This window comes from Mytilus trossulus, chromosome 3, assembly GCF_036588685.1.
Source record: "Mytilus trossulus isolate FHL-02 chromosome 3, PNRI_Mtr1.1.1.hap1, whole genome shotgun sequence".
In the NCBI taxonomy this organism is placed as follows: Eukaryota; Metazoa; Mollusca; class Bivalvia; order Mytilida; family Mytilidae; genus Mytilus; species Mytilus trossulus.
In genome coordinates this window covers 70,809,741-70,831,506 of record NC_086375.1, presented here as the reverse complement: position 1 = coordinate 70,831,506, position 21,766 = coordinate 70,809,741, and the positions used below count along the sequence as shown (strand labels likewise).

The following is a 21,766-nucleotide window of genomic DNA, read 5'->3' as shown; positions in this document are numbered from 1 at the left end:
TATATAATATTTGTGTTTTTTTAAAACATTGTTTAATACATGAATCAGGGCGGGGTTTTTTTCTCGTTTGAATTAAAAAACATTTGTAATTTCGGAACTTTTCATAATCGACTATAGATTGAAATAAACAATCAATTTCCCCATAGGCGACAATGGTAGCCTTTTTCGAAATACAGACTTAAGAAAGTTGATTTTTTTAACGAAACCTTGCTAGAATTACGGAAAAGTTATTGAGACAATATTTTTTGGTCCAAAAAATATAGGTACGCGTTGCTTTTTTTAGCGTACTTTGTACTTATCTCCCATGCCTATCAATTTTGCCCTTAAAAATACGTGTCTTGTCCTAGCGTTGAAAAGTCATCTCAGGACCTTTTATAGGGCTACGGAATAATTTTTATTTTGCCTTTTGTATAAAGCAGAGTGAACGAAGTCTCTAATAATAAAGAATAACGGGCGCACATATCGACCAATCAGGATTAGCCATACTCTTAATTCTGAATACCATGTTATGCTAATGGTGTATTGTAACCTAAATGTTATTGGTTTTAATGAAAGCCGTGCGTTGACCTTCAGTTTTAAACTTAAACGCCATTTGTACTCTGGTGCTGATCTGTCTCATTGACAATCTTCGTATTGTCATTTTTATACGAGTTGCAGCAGATATATTTGTTTTTTGTGTTTTTTCTAACGACGATTTTATGTTTATCAATTATTTATCAGTTTTTTTCATTCCATCTGTAAGTAGTTAGAAAAGATACCAGGCTTATAATGTAATACACCAGATTCATCAATGTCGATCAAATCAAAATAGTTATAAATCCAAATAGCAAAAAATTTAAGAGCATAAAGGACTCAAAATATCAAAAAAGGTGTGCCTAATACGGCTAAGCGGATCTTTTAGGAAAGCAACAGAAATCAGAACCTTTAATCTAACTTATATTTAAGAGCTAACTGATATTTTAAATAATATAAAACAACCATGTGATGTTATTTAAGATCACTGCTGCTGCTCTCAGTCTCAGACATAAACATTATAGATCATCAATTTTTGAAAGCTACTTGGTCAGTCAGTTTTGGAAATTACTAAATGCTTGTACAACAAAAGAGCTATTTAATTCGTTGTAAAGAGCTTGGCCGTCAGATGGATACAAAGCAGAAATAAACCTAATAAAAACAGAAAGTGGATATGGCTGGGTACTTTACCTTCCTAAAACATGAGACAATGAGTACAGACCTGAGAGTACATGCAGTTATTGACAGCTTGTTTCAAGTTAATAACAACTATTACAAAAAACATGCATCTTAGACTAAAATATCAATCGGTGCACATCCAGTGGATTTAGTGTCATTATTAGTCAGAGAAAAACATGACCTAATGCAATGCCAATTTAGATACTGGTATATACAGATTGCGGAGCCATTAGTGGGACGCTGATGGACACCTCCGGGTGCAGGAATTTCTCGTAGTATTGAAGACCTGTTGGTGACCTTCTGTTGTTTTCTGCTCTATTGTCTGGTTGTTGTCTCTTTGACACATTTCCCATTTCCTTTCTCAATTCACATGTATATAGAAATAATATTAAGTTTGATTTTAATTTTCTGATAACAAAATCAATATAATTACAAATAAAAACCATGTTCAAAAATCTAATCACAGTGTTGAATTGATTTCCTTTTACAATTACTTTATTTAAAGAATTTATAACTTTACTGGGATCGTACCTTAGTTTTCAACCTCCGTACAATTATTATGCGCTATCCCTATAACTTGAATGTTCATTTTGCATATTTCACCTTTCTTTTTATTGTCTTGCAGTTCCTAATAACCTAGTGATATCTTTTGATTAAAAAGTTGATCCAAATATGTAAAATTGGTTATTTTGTACCAAAATACCCCCAATTATAACATGAAGAGAGGAATAACTTTTTTTTAATTTTATGGAAACTCTTTAAATTATTAAACTGTATCTTAACTATTCAGACTCACTAATATTCAATTACTGTAAAGATTTGACAACTTTTATATTTAATCCTTGCAAGGTTAAACTAATACAAGGGAAACTTGTCCAGTCAAACCAAGTCAGGAATATGACAGTTGTTGTCAATTCGTTTGATGTGTTTTATTATTTGATTTTGCCATTTGATTAGGGACTTTCCGTTTTGAATTTTTCTCCTAGTTCAGTATTTTTGTGATTTTACTTTTTGTCTTACTCCTGCCGCCATTATGATTATGTAAATGTTTTATCTAATGACGATTTGTAATCTTTCGCATGATAAATCAATGACGCTTTCATGTTTTACCTGATTGTGGAATGATTGCTGGAAAACCAGTAGAGATTTTAACTTCGAAGGCGACACTACTAAAATTTTAGAAATTTACCAATTTTTTGTACTGGAACAAACTGGTTCAAACATGTCTTTGCTGTTTTTTATTATTCTTACACGATTTATCCTTTTCCTGACATGTTGACTATTCTCATTTAGTCACAATGTGGTTCGTTGATCTCACCTGGTTACTTAATGGTCTTCGATTTTGGCGTCAAATTTTCTTGCTTCCTTTGAATTTCCTATTGTGGTGGCATAAAAAAAACGACCATGTCTTATGACATCTCATAGAAAGAAAACATTTTTTTGGAAGATCACTTGAAAAGAAGGAATATGTTTGTCTGCATATATTGTAAAGAAACCATTAGAGATAAAGATCCCACCACCATATCTCGTGAAATACTATTTTTATCCACTCTTGAAAGTTAATGTTTTAAATATTTAAAACGCTTGCTATTGGTCAATATTCAGATAGCTATGTACATTAACGGCTCGCAATATCACACAAGGAAGTCCCAATGTACAGAGGCAAACGTGATACTCAGATAGAAATATTGGATTTGGATCAATATCACGTGGGCTAGTCATGTCCAAACAAATACTGATTTCGATGTTACAAATGTTATACAGAGTACTAGTTTGTTTAACAGTATTAGATATGATTAATATGACTGAAATAGTTGTAGCGAATAGTCGTTTGTCCCTACAAACTTGTACAATCTGTTGATACAAACATTACACTTTACATTTTTTGTCATTAATTTTACTTTTGCGGCCTGTTTCTTGGTAATATAAAATTTGTGATAAATAAATCCAATATTTCACACCAGGACAGTAAACTGGCTCCTAGAAATAGTCCCATAGATCCTCCAATATCACCTGAAAAAAAGTTGTGAATATTACTTTAAAATAAAATAAAAAGTATCTACTCAATACAACGAAGATATATTATGATATTATATGTATACATGTAATATATTTATAAGGGTTTACTTTTATAAATTGTTATTTGGATGGAGAGTTGTCTCATTGGTTCTCAAACCACACCTTCCTATATCTATATACATATACAGTATTTTGTTGTACCAAACAAATAAAACGTAACATGTTTATCGTTTGTTATCTATATGTTAGAATGTCTATGTTCACAATTAAACTTAGTGTGGAGCAAATTAGACAAAAATTTACTTTAGAACAAGTTTTTCGGGGCTGTCAGGATTGAGGTTAACTTTAGGCATGATTGGTTTCGATATATACTTCTTAAACAAGACTGTTTGAACTGAACGTTTCGACAGTCATTAAAACAGGCCTGCTATACAGTGTGGGTTTTTTTTGTGAACATGAATTTGTCCTGGTCATATGTGATGTTTATTTGCAGCTTTACTAACTTGAATATACAAATTACAAATTAGTTATCAAAGGCACCAGGATTATATAAGACTTATCAGTGACGTTCATATCAAAATATTTATAAAGCCAAACAAGTACGTAGTTGAAGAGCATTGAGGATCCAACAAGTTGTGTCAAATACGGCAAAGGTAATCTCTTCCTAGGATAAAAAAAATCCTCAGTTTTTCGAAAATTCAATGTTTTATATTCAGGAAATTTATAAAAATGACCACATAATTGATATTCATGTCAACACCGAAGTCCTGACTACTGGGCTGGTGATAACCTCGTATACAAACCCAGTATATATGTAACACTCCCAAACGTGTCCTTCCTCCCAAACGTGTCCGATTCCCCCAAACGTGTCTTTTCTCCCTAAACGTGTCCGAAATTTACAATATTCCCCAAACGTGTTTGGATATATCACCCCCAAACGTGTCCGATAAATGTTATTCGCCAAAACGTGTCCAATATTTAACGCCAGAACGTCTCGAGTCTTTTAGCGTTAATACATGTATCTCCTAAATCAAATCGCTGATAACGTTTACGGCAATTTTATGATGGGTACACAGGTGACAAAGTTTCCATTTGTTAGCTTTAGTTAATTTAATATAGGTTTTTATTGAACATCATAATTCAAAATCTAATCTGTAAAGGTTAATTCATTTTTGATTGAAATTGCTTATTGTTCAGTTGCAAGTATTTCAAACTCATTGAGAGCGAACCTGCACATAATTATAGAGCTTAATTAATCGGTGACTTTGTAAATTATTTTGTACTTATAAACTTCGATGATGCTTTTTATATTTATCCGATTTTTTTTTCACTTTTGTTAATAGTTCTCCATCTGAATTTGTGTGTATTTCAAAAACTCATTAAATCATAAACTGGTTATCCGGTTATTTTTAAATAAATTTTAGGTTTCCAGCATCACTAACGACACACGATCAAGATACATAACGTCCAGTGCCAAATATTTCATGCATTGGTTTTATAGATTCTTTTTATAAATAAGAATGTTATGTGATCAACGCCGGTTATTAGTGGTTACCGTAATTGCAAATTTAATTTGTACTGTATAAATTCACTTTCTAGACTGTTGATAGCGTATTGTCCAGTTGCAAGTACTCTGTGCATATTTAGAGCGAAATAGTTTTACATTTGCTGTATAAATTAACTTTAGACTGTTGATAGCGTATTTCCAGTTGCAAGTATTTCATGCATATCTAGAGAACATAATGGTTTTAATGATTTTACTGTTCTATACTGTTTAAATTATCTTTAAACTGATAATTGTGTATTGTCCAGTTGCAAGTATTTCATGCATATATAGAGAGAACATAGGTTACAAGTTTTTTATTTTTTTTACATTTGTACTGTATAAATTTATTTTAGACTGTTGATCGTCCAGTTGCCGGTGTTTCACATTATTTAGAGAGAATAAACACATTTTAATGTGCAGAGAAAGGGGCACTTTTATCCGTTAACTGTACAGTTTAACTAAACATGTTTGCTTACAATTTACAAACAACATAGCCGAAATGACGCCCCCACTTTTACCCAGTTTTTTCGGCCGGTTTAAAAAAGTACCTTATCTTTATTTTTAATAAATGGTAAAATTAGTATACGTTAATGGAATAGCAATAACCAAATAAAGCTTGATATGGACACATTTTTTGGATTGGACACGTTTGGGGGTTTGTTGAGAAATGGACACGTTTGGGCGTTTATACAAATCACACGCTTTGGCAATTTTTTAACTAGACATGTTTTGCAGTTCAGTGACGTCAATGTGGACACGTTTGGGGGATTCGGACACGTTTGGGGGGAAGGACACGTTTCTGAGTGTTACATATATGCTTTCGTTGATAAATTAATCAATCATAATAAACTTCGTTCTAATTCAAATCAGACACAGTTATTCAAAATTAATTAAAAACATCGCAACCTCACTTTGTAGCAAATTTTCAACAAAAGTCTACATGTGTTATACAATACATTGTTGGTTAGTTTCTGGTCGATGTGAATTCAAAGATCTCCGCATTGCAACAAATGATTGATTAAATTGATAAAAAAAAACTATTACATCATGTGGTTTTGGGTTTTTCGTTTATGTTGTTAGTTTCTGATACATATCAACATTCAGCTTATTTCTTTGCCTCAATTTTGCCATGAAATTTAATTTTAGGGTGTTTCATACGTTTGTTATACATTAAGATCAATTTGCTGAACTAAAAAACATAAATTGGTTAATTAATATTTGATACTCACAAATCAGAGCAAATGGATCATAAGCTTCCTGTTGAGTTATTTCCTCATAGCTCATTTGTTTATAAAATATATCAAGTTGTAGAAAATTTTCCCTAAAACATATTAAGAAAAGAAAATACAGGGAGTTAAATAATGAAATTAAAAATTCCTTAAGCAGAAAACCTGAAAATCGTGCATGAATTGACATTGTTCGTTTTATCACGATTCATTTAAATTGACCTTTTTTACTTGTGCAAAAGTCCTCAAAAAGTGACAATGTCATTTTGTACAGTCTTTTTATTGAATGTTTGAAATCATGAAACGTGTACGCCTTATTTAGGTAACTTGCTGTTGTCATTAAATTAACTAAATCTAACTAGAGTGAGAGGGAAAGAGAGAGAGAGACAATCAATAGAGTGGAATTCGAAAATACAAGTCCGATAAAACCAGACTTTAACATCACCAATGATAATAAAAAGACTGAGCAGCACTTCTGCACCCGTTGTGTTACTCAATCAAGTAAAAATATTGTTACAAGTCACTCTCACTCTCGGTAATAAGATAAGAAATATCCGTGACATTTTAAAAACAGTTACACCTATTAACAATTGCTAAAGGTCTTGTTATTCCAATAACACTTTATAAATGGGTTAATCGTCAGAGGAGAAAATTAAATTGAGATGAACTTATTTGATTGCAGTACATTCCGGAATACTTTTTTACCCTCTGACAATAGTTATCCCATTTGACAAAAAAAAATATAGACAACAACAACTATTTAAAGTACTATATAAATATAGATATGAAAATTGTTATCAAGTCGTTTGATGTGTTTGAGCTTTTCATTCATATGATTAGAAATGTTTCCGTTTTATTTTTTTTTGGTATTAGTGTCATTATACTTCTTCCTATCACGTAACGTAATACTTTTTCCCTCTGACAATATTTATCCCATTTGTCAAAAAAATATATAGACAAAAACAACTATTAAAAGTACTATATAAATATAGATATGAAAATTGTTATCAATTCGTTTGATGTGTTTGAGCTTTTCATTCATATGATTAGAAACATTTCAGTTTTAAATTTGTTTGGTATTAGTGTCATTATACTTCTTCCTATCACGTAATGTTTCATTTTAGCGGAACATTAAAGATAATAATATAGCGAGAGGTTTTGCTAGCTATATAATCAGGTTTAATTGAAAAATTTTATTAAAATTTCCTTTCTTAAATCGTGAATATGGCAGTTGTTTTCAAATAGTTCGATTCTGTGTATTTTGGTTTTAGTTTTTGTTGGCATTTGGTGTTTCTATTGTCCCTTTTTTCGTCCTATAATTTATCCTTGTTATCTTAGAGATCGTTTCTTTGTGTGTTGCGTTGTCGTTTTTTTATTGTTTTTTTTTCATTTCACTTTATGTCACTTCAATACTGTTTCGTTGTATTTCTGTTATAGTTAATGTAAAATTTAAAATTGAGAATGGAAATGGGGAATGTGTCAAAGAGACAACAACCCGACCAAAATAAAAAAACACAACAGCAGAAGGTCACCAACAGGTCTTCAATGTAGCGAGAAATTCCCGCACCCGGAGGAGTCCTTCAGCTGGCCCCTAAACAAATATATACTAGTTCAGTGATAATGAACGCCATACTAATTTCCAAATTGTACACAAGAAACTAAAATTTAAATAATACAAGACTAACAAAGGCCAGAGGCTCCTGACTTGGGACAGGCGCAAAAATGCGGCGGGGTTAAACATGTTTGTGAGATCTCAACCCTCCCCCTATACCTCTAACCAGTGTAGAAAAGTTTACTTCAGTTTAAGTTTGTAACCCGGATTTGTTTTCTCTCAATCGATTAATAACTTTCGAACAGCGGTATACTACTGTTGCCTTATAAATGTATTTCCCGCGTTTTTTATCCGGATTTGTTTCACCATATCGATTTATATCTATTAAACAGCAGACTAATACAATAAATTGCACATTGTACTACTTTAAATGTAGGAGTTTCAGAGAGTATCTCAAGAAATATGAAATAAATCATAACCATTTTTTTTTAAATCTCAATAATGAAACGACATATTTACATGTATAACGATTTACATATAAAGCATATTGAACTTTTAATTAGCTAAGTTAATGCAACTTACTTAATAAATTCATTATTAATATTCATCATTCCCATGTAAGCTGAAAAGTATTCTTCCAAGTTTTTTACGGATTGTAAGAACGCTGTCCCGTCTTCACCAACTGTTTCGTACAATGTTACCAAAGCTTTGAGTCCTGTATAATTACTGGTAATCGTTTCTTTTATATCTTCAAAGGTTTGTAAATATTCGGAATGGTTGGAAAAATTGTAGTAAATAAAGGAGTCTTGGTCATTTACTATTGTTTTATAAATTTCTAAATGATACGAAAATACTCGGTCTAATTCTGACGTTATATCAGAATCATCAGTTAAGATCAATTGTAATAAGTTTGTAAGATCAAGTTTACCATTTTTCACTTGCCCAGATAAAAACTGAGTTCCAATATCATACTTTGTACCGACAAAATTAGAAAAATAACGATCAGTAATAGAACTAATCAAATGAAGTGGTGCAAAAAGAGTGTTATTAACCGATCTAATTGTGTTTGTTAGGGAATGTATTGTTTCTTCTATCGATTCCATTACAGCTTCTGCAGAGAAACACTTCTGTTCAAACTCTGAATGTCTGTCTTGTAATATACGATATGGTCGTTCTACTACTTCGTAATAAGTTACTGCTTTTGCGTATCTCCAATTTCGCATTAACCATCTAAATTCTTCTATCCCATAAAACATTTCATCGTCTGTCACACTACGGTTTGCATACGCGTTATCAGCTAATTCCTTCAAATATGTTAAAATGTCATAAGTTCTATTCAAATAATTTGCAAACCTGTCAGTGTATTTAACGGCATAATTATTATGCGTTAAAGAATCATTCATCAAATGCACCGGAACTGCGTAATCGTTGTGCGACTTTGGTGCAGAGTCATATGTATAGTTGAATATTCCTACCCCCTCACGATAAGCTGTTATTAATTCAGTAAAATTTATGAGTGATCTTCGAACTATTTCTTGTCTATTCAATAAAATATTAATAGTTTGATGATAAAGAAAATCGCGGACAGCCTCGTCAGCAAAGACGGTTGAATTTAATGATTTTATCTTATTTTCAATCATTAAAATAAACTCAGTATACGCAAGGGAAATGATATGAAAATGGCGCTCTTCGTATGCGTCTCGTGCACGGATGAAATTCTTCTGCACAATGTATTCTTGATACCCATACAACCATTTTTTCCAAGTACAAACTGATCTTAAAAAGTCAAAATCCTCTGAAAATCGTATCTTCACCTCTCCCAGTAAGTTCATTAAATTACCAAACAATTCATTTTCAACAACAGATAATTTTGTATAGAAGTTTGTGTAAAGATCTTTGAATTCCTCAAGTTTATCCCCATCCATTCGGGAAGTAACCTCATTTGCATTCATCAACTTTTCTCCCAGTTCTTGTGTAACATTCCCCGCCAGGAATTTATTTGCAGCAAACCTTGAAGTTGAAGCATATGATATGTCGTTTTGATATGCATTAAATGTGCAAGGAACAGGGCAATTACAATTCTCTTCGTACATACTTGGAAAATCATCTGAAATGAAAAACACTTTTATATTTTGTCAACGTTGAATATTTTTAAAGAAAACCCTTGACTTTTGAGTTATTTTTTTTTAAGTATTATACCTTGATTTTTAACTTTGGCTTTGCTAAGGAATTCCTGGTCAACGGTTATGCATTAACTCTGCTTTTTCTGCAGGGAAATCAGTATTTTTTAATATTGCCTGACCAGTCATTTAAATTTGTGCTAAATAAGCAATATTTGACATGAATGGTATTTGACAAATACACTCACAATTATCATTATTGTGTATCTTTAATATATATTACATTCAGGTTCGGAAGTTTTTAAGGGTGAATATCCCTGAAAGTGTATGAATAATTCAAATATAATTTTCTCATCATGTCACGACAGGTATACAACTCGTCACGTGTGTTAATAAAGGCAACAGTGGTAAACCGCTAAAATCATTTGCAAGAAGAAACAAACAGGTTACAAACTAAAACCAAGGGAAACACATCAACCATAAAAGGAGAACTAAAGAACACTGAAGTGCAACAAAATAAAACGACAATGACAATGCAACATACATAGAAACGAACTTTAAGACATTGACGTTTTCTTGGGAACTTAATCACAGCAATCAAACTTTATTAGGTCATGAATATTTGAAATTGATTTTTCATTGTAAATATATTTGCAAAATATGAATCTAAAATTTGAACTACGGAGTTACTCAACCAAAATTGTATATACATGTAGCACTTCTAGCTGATCAGCACATTTTCAAAATGAGGAAACATTTTCCAATCGTAATAAAAAATTTAAAAAAACGTCATATGACACACTATGAAATATTCATAGGAAAAACCACATTTTGAGCTTTACAAACTGAGCTAAACAGTAGACCGAAATGAAAGACTATTTTTGACCGTAGTTTACTTCACCTAGTCGTGTCGTTGATGTTATTTTCGAGTATTTGCAATGTTGATATATGTCAATTGCAAAATGCAGTAAAAATTTCAATGAATTGTTATGTAAGTGAACCATTGTTTACACGTTTTTCTTAATATTTCATTTCGTTTAATATAAAATCTTATTCAAATACGGCGAATTAAAATACCGCCAAATGTTCATGAAATGTGGTAACTGATGGTTACATTAATTTATCAATTTTTAAATCTGGTAAATCGATTAAGAAGTGACCAATAACCATATACACAAAACAAGCTGGGATATCTCGATTAAACTCACAAAAGTGACAGAAATAAGGTGCAACAACAGAGTGTCTACTGCTATGCATACTTATTGATGTGGGTCTCGTTTCTCGTTGTTTTAGATATATTAAACCGTTGTTTTTTTCATGTTTGTCAATGAATTGTTTTACACTAGTCCTCTTATATCCTACTGTTCGGTGTGAGCATATGCTTCGTGTTGAATACTGTACTCAGACCAATAATCGTTTACTTTTACAAATTGAGTTGGAGTTGGATAGAGAGTTGTCTCATTGGTACTCATGCCTCATATCCTTATATATATCAACCGCCACTAAAATCCGCACCTAGTCATAGTATCACAACCAGAAATAGGGCATATTTGGTGAATACAGATCAGAAGACTATATATATTTGTTTTTATCCTAGTATCATATGCAGAAAGACGAAAGCTTCTAAAGATCGGAAGGTACTTAACTACACATGAGTAACACGACGGGTGCCACATGTGAAGCAGGATCTGTTTGTTGGTTGTATATATAACTATATATGGTATATGGTGGGGTATGTGATATTTATTCTTAAGTTTTCTGTGTTGTGTCTTGTGTACTATTATTTGTCTGTTTGTCTTTGTCTTTTTAGCCATAACGCTGTAAGTTTACATTCGAGCTATGAATATGTGTGTCTCTCTTATATCTTTAGTTCCTCTTTTCTATCTTTGTTTATGGAGTACAGCGATGCAGAAAACTAATCTTTGGATGGAGAGACATAGCTGGAAAAACAATCACAATTCATTCCATCTCTAAAATGATCTCATCGTCCAAGTTTTTTAGCACGTTTGTTTTATTTGCAATAAAAAAAATATACCGGTAGTTTTAAACCAAATAAATAAAATTGAGAATGGAAATGGGGAATGTGTCAAAGAGACAACAACCCGACCAAATAAAAAAAACAACAGCAGAAGGTCACCAACAGGTCTTCAATGTAGCGAGAAATTCCCACACCCGGAGGAGTCCTTCAGCTGGCCCCTAAACAATTATATACTAGTTCAGTGATAATGAACGCCATACTAATTTCCAAATTGTACACAAGAAACTAAAATTGAAATAATACAAGACTAACAAAGGCCAGAGGCTCCTGACTTGGGACAGGCGCAAAACTGCGGCGGGGTTAAACATGTTTGTGAGATCTCAACCCTCCCCCTATACCTCTAACCAATGTAGAAAAGTAAACGCATAACAATACGCACATTAAAATTCAGTTCAAGAGAAGTCCGAGTCTGATGTCAGAAGATGTAACAAAAGAAAATAAACAAAATGACAATAATACATAAAGAACAACAGACTACTAGCAGTTAACTGACATGCCAGCTCCAGACTTCAATTAAATTGACTGAAAGATTATGATTTCATCATATGAACATCAGGCACAATCCTTCCCGTTAGAGGTTTAGTATCATACCATTATAACATATATGAGAAGAACATAACCCGTGTCATGCCAACAACTGTTTTAAGAATAAATGTGTTTAGTTCCGACGCAAAGACCTTATCAGTGACTCAATATTAACGCCAAAATATGCAATCTTTAATGACTTGACAACAGTATCGTAATTATATCCCTTCTTAATAAGTCTATTCAAAGGTTTTGTAAGTTTCTGAGGTGAATACTGACAACTTTTTACTTTTTAGATTTAAATGCAGTGCATTTTAGGTACAAACAAACTCAACAAATACTTTTCCTGGTTTTAAGTACTTATAATTCGATTGAAATATCTTACTATGTCATCAACTTATCATCATGAATGCACTAAGTATTCATTATCTAATGAACAATTAAACAACAAGAACGTCAATAGTTTTAATTGTTTGTTTAGATAACCCATTAATATATTGAAAGAGAAAAACATATATAATCCCATTACAATTGTGTTTACTATTTACATATATGTTTAGATGAAAGGAATATCTTAATCGGAATACAAAACTGAATCAAGAACCATATTAGTACTAATAGACAATTACCTCAAATCTATAACATTCAATATGGCAATGCAAACATGTGAATCATGCTTGCAAGCCAAATTAATTATGGATTTGCTTTTGATAAGAAATGATGGGTAATTTCCATTGATTTCTCAGTAAAACATATATAGAATTATAAATATACTTTTATGATTGGAGAACTTTCGAACTTTTGAACAACGGTATACTACTGTTGCTTTTATGTTTGGTTGTTTGTTTGTTTTTTAGTTATATATTTGTCATGTCGAGGGCCTTTTATAGCTTGCATTGGGGTCTTTGTTTAGTTCATTGTTGAGGGCTTAATGGTAAACTATCCTGGCTATTATCTACCTATTATCTGAAAAATGAAGTCTTTGGAAGAGAGTTTTCTCCTTGGCTGACCAAGTGTTGTTTCTTTGTAGTCGATCCATCATCAAGGATGACGGGTACGTGTACATCCCAACAACATAAAAGACACTAGGAACAGTTAGTTAACTGACAGCTAGTTCAAAGCATATAACAACTAGTTTTAAAAAACTCATGCATCTAAGACTAAATTATCAATCCATGCACATCCAATATCCAATGGATTTAGTGTGAAGACGTCATAAACAGCCAGAGAAAAGCATGACCTTGTGCAATGCCATGATACAGGTTCCAACAGATTGTAGATCCATGAATGTGTATATGTATATAACATACTAGTAATGTTTAGTTTGATTTTAATTTACTGATAACAAAATCAATATGTATACCAAAAAACACAGTATGCAATTATCTTATAACAGTGTTGCATTGGTAACCTTTTAGAAAAAGTGATTTAAAGGAGTGATAAGTTTACCAGGATCTCTAAATTTCCGGGAACGGTTAACAACATTTCCGTAAAACGAGGATGTGCTATTCCATTTGAAATAAGTTTTTTACAGGTTCAACCAAACTTCAAAACCAAATCTTTATATGTATGGAAAAATTTAGTAAAGGTTTTAAATAATTTATGGTAACGTTATCCCTGATTTAATAATTTCGTCACTGGTTAATCTTTTGTAGACGAAAACGCGCGTCTAGCGTAAATATAATATTTCAATGCTGGTATCTATGATGAGTTTATTTACCAGTAATACATTTACTTCATTATATCACATACCCAATATCTGTTTTAAACATCCGTAGTACTGCTTGCTTGTACAAACTGGAGGGTAACCTAAAACAAATATAATTTTTTTCAACATTTCATTTTTGTATTTGAGTTTTTTACCACTTCTGATGAATGAAACAGTCTAAATAATGTTCAATTTTTAAATAACATTAAAACGTTTTTAAATAGATGTACAATCGATCATTCAGCTAAAATCTGTACCATACAAGTGAAATAATGTTCTATCAGAGTTATATTATATATTCATTTGAATATTATTGGTTTTTTCTACACATTCTGTGACATTAGTTTTTAGTTTTACCAATGATAATAAACAATGAAATCTTTTTTTCTATCTTTTTTATGATGTGATTGTTTGGGCTTCTTACTGTAAGGTAAATTATCAAAAACTATTTGACACTGAAAGCAGATTTGTAGTATAGTTCATTGAAAGAGGTACAACAAAAATGCTTTTACTATACATGTATATGAGCATTTTCAGAGTGATTGTCACTTGATTGACATTAAATGAGGCATATGCAAATAACAATCGTTGTAATAATAATTAAAAGGAGTGAGCATAAATCTACATAGTAACACACATATTTAGCTGAAAAATCTTTTCAAACTTCAATCCTGGTATCATTGATGAGTTTTGTTTCTTTTTTAATGTTATGGCCATTAGGTTTTTAATCGATGATATATCCGACATTTAGACAATGGCTGTAGTCAAGTTTTATTTGTAAGCCTAGTGATTAGATAAAAGAAAACACCAAAAAAGTCAATGACGAGACCACGTACAATGGAATGAAATATTTGAGATTTGTTAAAAAAAAAACTTTTTTGGGTAAAACAAAGACTACACAAAAACATGTACGCATAGCAAACAAAAACAATTTCACATAACCTTGCCTTGGTCAGTGAACAATAGCAAAAATGTATATTTAATCATCTATGGTTTTACCCTACAATACACTTGGCATTAAAGTGCATGTTTACTGAATCCGTATCAAATGTCAACCCATTTTTGAAATGAATTAATTAAAATCATGACATATAAATGTATGAGAAGCAATTGTTCCCTTCTTCATAACATCATAATGAGTGAACCTATTAAACTGCTAAAACAAACCGTTTTTTGATGGCATATAAATATGTCTACATCCACACATTTGGGCAGCTGTATGTGACAGACAGTCCAGTTTACAAGCTCCTTGTGAGTATCTGTCAATATAATCCAGTTCTCTGCTACTGCATAAACCATGTGGGGAGGGTAGATTTACAACCTATAACCAAAATATGAATACATAAATAATACATACTCATAATTGCCGTTTAAAAACAGATAGTTAAACCAGAGAATACTCTTCTGTTAATGAATATACCAAGTCATTCGCTTAGATACGGTCCTGGTCTTTTTGAAGATATTCAGAAAAATCCATACTTAAAACTTATTTAAGATAACGCTATATCGATCATAATTCGATAAGAAAGACTTTATTTGAACAAAGTTGAGTGGAACGTTACATGATTAATATCAGATAAACTTTGATAAACATGTCGAATTATTTTGAAGAGCTAAACGTAAAAGTATAAGCAAAGGCATGTCAAAAATGAAAGTCAATTACACACAGACAGTACAACGAATACTAAGGAGTGAGAAACACGAGCCCCACCAAATTAAAAGCAAAGAAGAACTCGGTTGGGACAAACGTACCCGTCGATTGTTTTTATTGCTTGTAAAAAGATATTCAGAAAAGTCGTATTCGGTCATGTCAAAATTTTATTGAGAAGTGGCGGGTTTATTGTTGGGACAAGTGTTATTTATCGTTGTCAATCACCTGTGATTCAAATATTATATAACGGTTAATCAGATGAAAGTGACAAACCTTCCAAAGGAGACATGCAACTCAACCATTCTTGAATTATAAATGCAATTGCGGTAACGCACTGTTGGAAAAAACGCTACAAAGAACTTGAATGTTACCATCTAACATATATTGTGTCGTATCCGTGAAATCCCTACCGCCTTTGATTGTCAATTTGAACATTTAAAGTCATATGAATCTTCAAATTAAAATAATGCTTATGTTTTCTTAGTGATGTCAAGGAGTACTGGAATACTCGACTATTGCTCGGTTGGACCCAGTATCGATTAGCAAAATGATACTCGACTAATCGGTTCCCTGTTGTTGCTTTCTCACGTTTAAACAAAAAATATTTTCATCGAAAGCACCTCCCGGGACATAATATACTATTCATTATTCAAATTTGGTTAACTTTGAATACGATTCGAATGTTAGTGTTTAACTGTCATTTAGAATTGCTCATCACATAGGCATATGTAGGATACATATGAACAAGAGCATTTTCCAAGGCTGACACTTTTTGCTAATCTTAGTCATTCCTCCACCTCTCTCAGACCATATATTTTCAAAGGCAAGACCATTAGTTACCTAAAAATTGCTACGTCCCAGAAAAGGTTGACAATAAGAAGAAATTCGTTACACCTTGTATCGACCCTCGGGAAATGTTTCACGGGAAGAGTAAGTTATAATTATCACCACTTTCATTATCATTGAATTTGATTTTTTAATGTTTACTGTTATTCGAGTAATATTTTTTCTATAGATATAATTATTTAATTATTTGATTAGATTACTACCAGTTTATATAACTTGTACATGTAGTAAATGAGCTAATTATTATGGTATAGAATTCCTTGGACTATGATCTAGCTCTATCCTTACCTAGGCAAATATTTTTGAGGGTTTTATGATCATAAGGCAACGACTTACAACACATAAAATTGTATAATTTTGTGTTTTTCTTTCGTGAATGTGTTAGCGAGCGAGTTCTCGAGTATCGCTCAGTAAAATTCAACGAGTAATCGATTAGTAAATCTTCACTAATTTGACATCTCTATTTTTTTAACAAAATGAATAGTTTTTATTATCAAACTCATGTACATATACTTTTTTCTGAAGAAAGTTCTTAAATATGTCCACATTTAGAAGAAATTTACTTTTTTCAATTATTTGCCTCTAGGAAGCAATTCGCCGACATATTTTCCGTATGTAAAGTGACCTTAGCGTCAATTTACCCGTCAAAAATCCGGTGATCGCAATATGCGGTCTGTCACTGAAATAAAGTAGTATCCGATAGTACTTGTTAAACAAGTGGTCAATACCCATACTAACTTGTTTATTTTTTACTTTAATGTGACAATCGGTAACCTTTGCAGTCAAAAGTCGTCATTTAATAAACCGTTTTGTAAAATCATAACAGACAGAGAGTAAATAAATTGACGATTATGCGATATATTGCGTAAAAAAAATACAAGAGGCTGTCACAACGACAGCAAACCGGATTTATTAACATTTATTTGTGTCCTGGCAATATCACAAGAACCATTACTGATGAATGGTGAAAGTGAAAATCGTCAATATCAAATTTGACCTCCATTTTGTTATCAGTATCAACATATAATAATTTGAAAAGCTTAGATTGAATGGTTCATGAGTAAATGCAACAACTTGAATGGAAACGCCATTTTACGATCTTTCAAGAACCATAACTCCTAAACGGTAAAAGTCAAAATCGTTATTATTGAACTTGACCTCTATTTTGTCATCCGTAACAACTTTAAAAATTTCAAAAGCTTTGGTTGAATGGTTCACGAGAAAATGCACGGACACGACTGGAAACACCATTTTTCAATCTAACAAGAACAATAACTCCTGAACGGTAAAAGTCAAAATCGTCATTATTGAGCTTGACCTCCATTTTGTCATCAGTAACAACATATTAAAATTTGGGAAGCTTTAGTAGAACAGTTCATGCGTAAATGCACGGACACGACTGAAAACTCCATTTTTCAATCTTTCAAGAACCATAACTCCTGAACGGTAAAAGTAAAAATCGTCATTATTGAACTTGACCTCCATTTTGTCATCAGTAACAATATATTTAAATTTGGGAAGCTTTGGTTGAACAGTTCATGCGTAAATGCACGAACACGACTGGAAACTCCTTTTTTCAATCTTTCAAGAACCATACTCCTGAACGGTAAAAGTCAAAATCGCCATTATTGAACTTGACCTTCAGTAACAACATATTAAAATTTTAAAAGCTTTGGTTTAACGGTTAATGAGTTAATGAACGAACAACATTTGATTGCCGCCCGCCCGACCGACCACCCGCCGTACATCCCCAAATCAATAACCAACATTTTTGTTTCATATGATTTTAAGTTTTAATGTGCTCCAATCAACATAAACAAAAAGTACATCATCTTAATTCTTGAACGTAAAATAAATGTGAAAGCAAATTTTCTTTTGTTTTTCAAACTCAAACAAAGTCTGTTCCATATCAATAGGTCGATACAAATGGTTGCAATAGGTAGGAAAAGTAGTGTATGTTAAAAACAAAAGACGTCCAGGCGTTACGATAATTAACTTTTGAAATGAATTACCCGTCATTTGATCGAAAGGATATAGGTTTAAAAGTATCAAAACTTTGTTGTACAGAGAGTTTTTCTATACTGTGCTGCCACTTGTTTTACAATATCTTGAGTTATAAATGCAACCAGTTGTATCTAGTTGTTTAAAATCGCATTCTGAGTATGCTACTAAATTAGTAAGAGTTAATATTCAAAATTGTAGGCTAAGAAAGCAAAGAGACAACCAAACCCATAATGCGGAATTAATCTGGCGATATCATGGCTTATATCACATGGGCTTTCATATTTTATTGTTAATACTTGATGAAGGATAATTTTATAAATGGCGCTGTTATGAATACTGTATAATAATAATAATAATAATAATAATAATAATAATAATAATAATAATAATAATAATAATAATAATAATAATAATAATACTTAAACAATTTTAAAAATAGACAAACAAAACACAAAATAGAATACTAAATACTAGAGACGAAGCAACACAAACCCCACCAAGAATAGGGGGATTTTGGGTGCTCGGTAAGGGTACACAGATCCTGCCCCACATTTTCACCCGTTGTGTAGCTTGATTGCGTACACATCCCATGAAAATCAAATACTTTTCGGGAAATATTTGATAGTAAGTGTAACACATCTTTGCCATCTGTGCAAAATTATTCTAGTTTATTATACAATTTGAGTTATCTTAGATTGCAGACAGAGATAACTTAAATGCTTATGAAACGTTAATAATTCAAAAACTAATCTATAGAAAATTTTACGCAATGCACTCTAAAACATATCAATATTAATCTTAACTGCTTTAACGATGTTTAATGCACCTTCATTTAAAAACAAAAGCATTTAAAATATTTGTTTATTAAAATAATTCGTAGAAATAGTACAGGAAGCTTTATCCGTATTAAAAATACTGTTATAACCTGTTGCAGATTTAGATCTAAAAGCAAACAGCAATTACAAATTTGCAATTTAAATCATTGAAAAGATCTTTCATCTGTCATCTATTGAAAAAACACAATGTTTATCATTATTTTCTCAAATTACATAAAGTTGTAAAACTAAAATATAATGCATGTTTCAACATTTTTTATCAACGCACAACTAGAAAAGAGTAATTAGACCAGCTAACATAGCGCTATATCTTATACCATTCAAAAGCTTATCGTCCGTAATATTTTTGTCGACAGCACAATTTGTCAAATAATGTCATAGATTGATAAACACGTTTAGAAAAGAAATTGATATTTTGTATGTTTAGAAAATACAAAATACAAAACAACATGTGAAAATTATTTAACATTACATTAAGTCACACCCCTATTTGGGAAAATAAAATATGAAATGTTAACTTTAAAGCAAGCTTCTTTTTTTAAAATGTGCCATCATGTTGTTTTTAAATCGACAATAGTTTACTGACGATCAAATCTCGTAAATTGATTAGGTAGAGACATTTCAACAACTATTCACTACAAACCATTAAAGTCTGAAATGGCCTATATCTGTACTCGACTCTACTGATTTTTACTCGACCAGTCTGAATTGGTCTGACTTTTACTTGACATTACTCGACCCCAGTCTGAACCATACTTGACTGTATTGAATCGTAATTGACCCTTATCTTTGCTGTTGAAAATAGTCTGAACTATTACTCGACCAGTCTGAAACACTCTTAACCCATTCTCGACATGTACTCGACCTTTTTTTTAGTCTAAACCATACTTCTCCAAAGGTCTAATCAGTACTCGCCCAGTCTGGACCATACTAGACCCAAAAAAACTCTACTTTTTTAACTGTTTAAATATTTTTTTATATTTTTTTTAACCTTTTATTAGAAATATATCTTTGATTATATTTAGGATAAAAAAAAAAAGAATAAAATTAAATAATAAATAAATTTGTTTTTTCTGATAAGTGGTGAAATATAAAGAATAATCTCTGCTTGGGGGCAAACTCATAAATAAGATCACACCTGGTCAGAGGTATTAAATTCTAAATAACATTGATTCAAAATTGCAACATCCTGTTTAAGTTAAATAACAAGGCCTTTCGAATAAACATGTATGTACTAGATAAGTAATACACTACTTTAAGAACACATGGCTTTCTTTTTACCTGTAAAACACACAGGTACTGAGATAATTAGAACATTTTAATGTGCTTTATGTATGCCATGTTAATTTGACAAAAAAATACTTAAATTGATTAAAATAAATTTTTACTGTTACTTTGGAATACATTTCCTTTTTTAAAAAGGTTATCAAGGATTGATATTGAAATTCTATTATCATGATTACATTAAATTCTTGGTTTAATAAAACAAAGCAATCTAGCCCTCAGTTTTTAAAATTTATTAAGTTGTTTTATATACTATTTCATATATATATTTATATAAAAAAAAACATTCACGTCATTATTAATTAAACTGAACTAAATCTATACTAGGTTTAATTAATGGTGAAAATAGTCCATTAAGGTACCATAAAAAAACCTCGGAAATAGAAAAAAAAAATATTGAAAATATTTGTCATTTGTTATTCACAATTCATTTTTTTAGACAATTTGATCAGCTTGTTTTATTTATATTTTAAAAGTTAATATATATTATTACGTTAGTGTTTTGTGTTGAAGTTATTCTATGATTGATTATTGTGAAATTGTAATTTCAATACTGTATTTTTGATGATTCTTTAATTTCATTTTAATTAAAAAAAATCCTAAATTGATAAAATTCAGTTGAAAGAAACATAGAATAGGTCTAGGTTGGTTAAGACTTGGTCGAGTATGGTTCAGACTAGGTCGAGTATGGTTCAGACTAGGTCGAGTATGGTTCAGACTAGGTCGAGTACGGTTCAGACTAAGTCGAGTACGTTTCAGACTAGGTCGAGTACGGTTCAGACTAGTATAAAATGGTTAAGTACTGGTTAAGTACACATCCAGACTGTTAAGTATGGTTCAGACTACAGTCGAGTATTATCAAGTAAATCTCAGACGAATTCAGACTGGTCAAGTAAAAAACAGTACAGTCGAGTACAGATATAGGCCATTTCAGACTTTTAATGGTTTGTAGTGATTAGAATCGCTTGAACTAAAAAATGTGAGATGGGATCCATCTTTATTGCAAGCATGCATCAACCAACATATGTTTTACGCTCAGTAAAGAATTTCACAGTCAGTATAACTATACCAGACTATTTTAGTTATTAAAGATGTATAACCTTAAAATCATGTACCCAGTGTTTAGAGATACAAACACAAAATGTTCGACGACCAGCTGATAGTGACCGAAAAACTTTCAGTCAATTCTCATGAATCTAATTTAAACAGTTTAGGAAAAA

General features: G+C 31.5%; 1 protein-coding gene across 1 annotated transcript in view; it reads right to left on the bottom strand.

Annotated features, from left to right (window-relative positions):
• Positions 1–1,579: 1,579 nt before the first annotated feature.
• The window catches only part of LOC134712288 (uncharacterized), a 51,852-nt gene continuing 31,665 nt past the window's right edge, over positions 1,580–21,766 (bottom strand). Inside the window, exons 6-10 of the mRNA XM_063573689.1 lie at positions 15,093–15,246; positions 13,970–14,026; positions 8,117–9,641; positions 5,986–6,077; positions 1,580–3,204 (exon numbers count right to left, since the gene is read on the bottom strand). Of these exons, the coding sequence (XP_063429759.1) occupies positions 3,089–3,204; positions 5,986–6,077; positions 8,117–9,641; positions 13,970–14,026; positions 15,093–15,246 (1,944 nt within the window). The 3' untranslated portion in view covers positions 1,580–3,088. The remainder of the gene's footprint in view (positions 3,205–5,985; positions 6,078–8,116; positions 9,642–13,969; positions 14,027–15,092; positions 15,247–21,766) is intronic.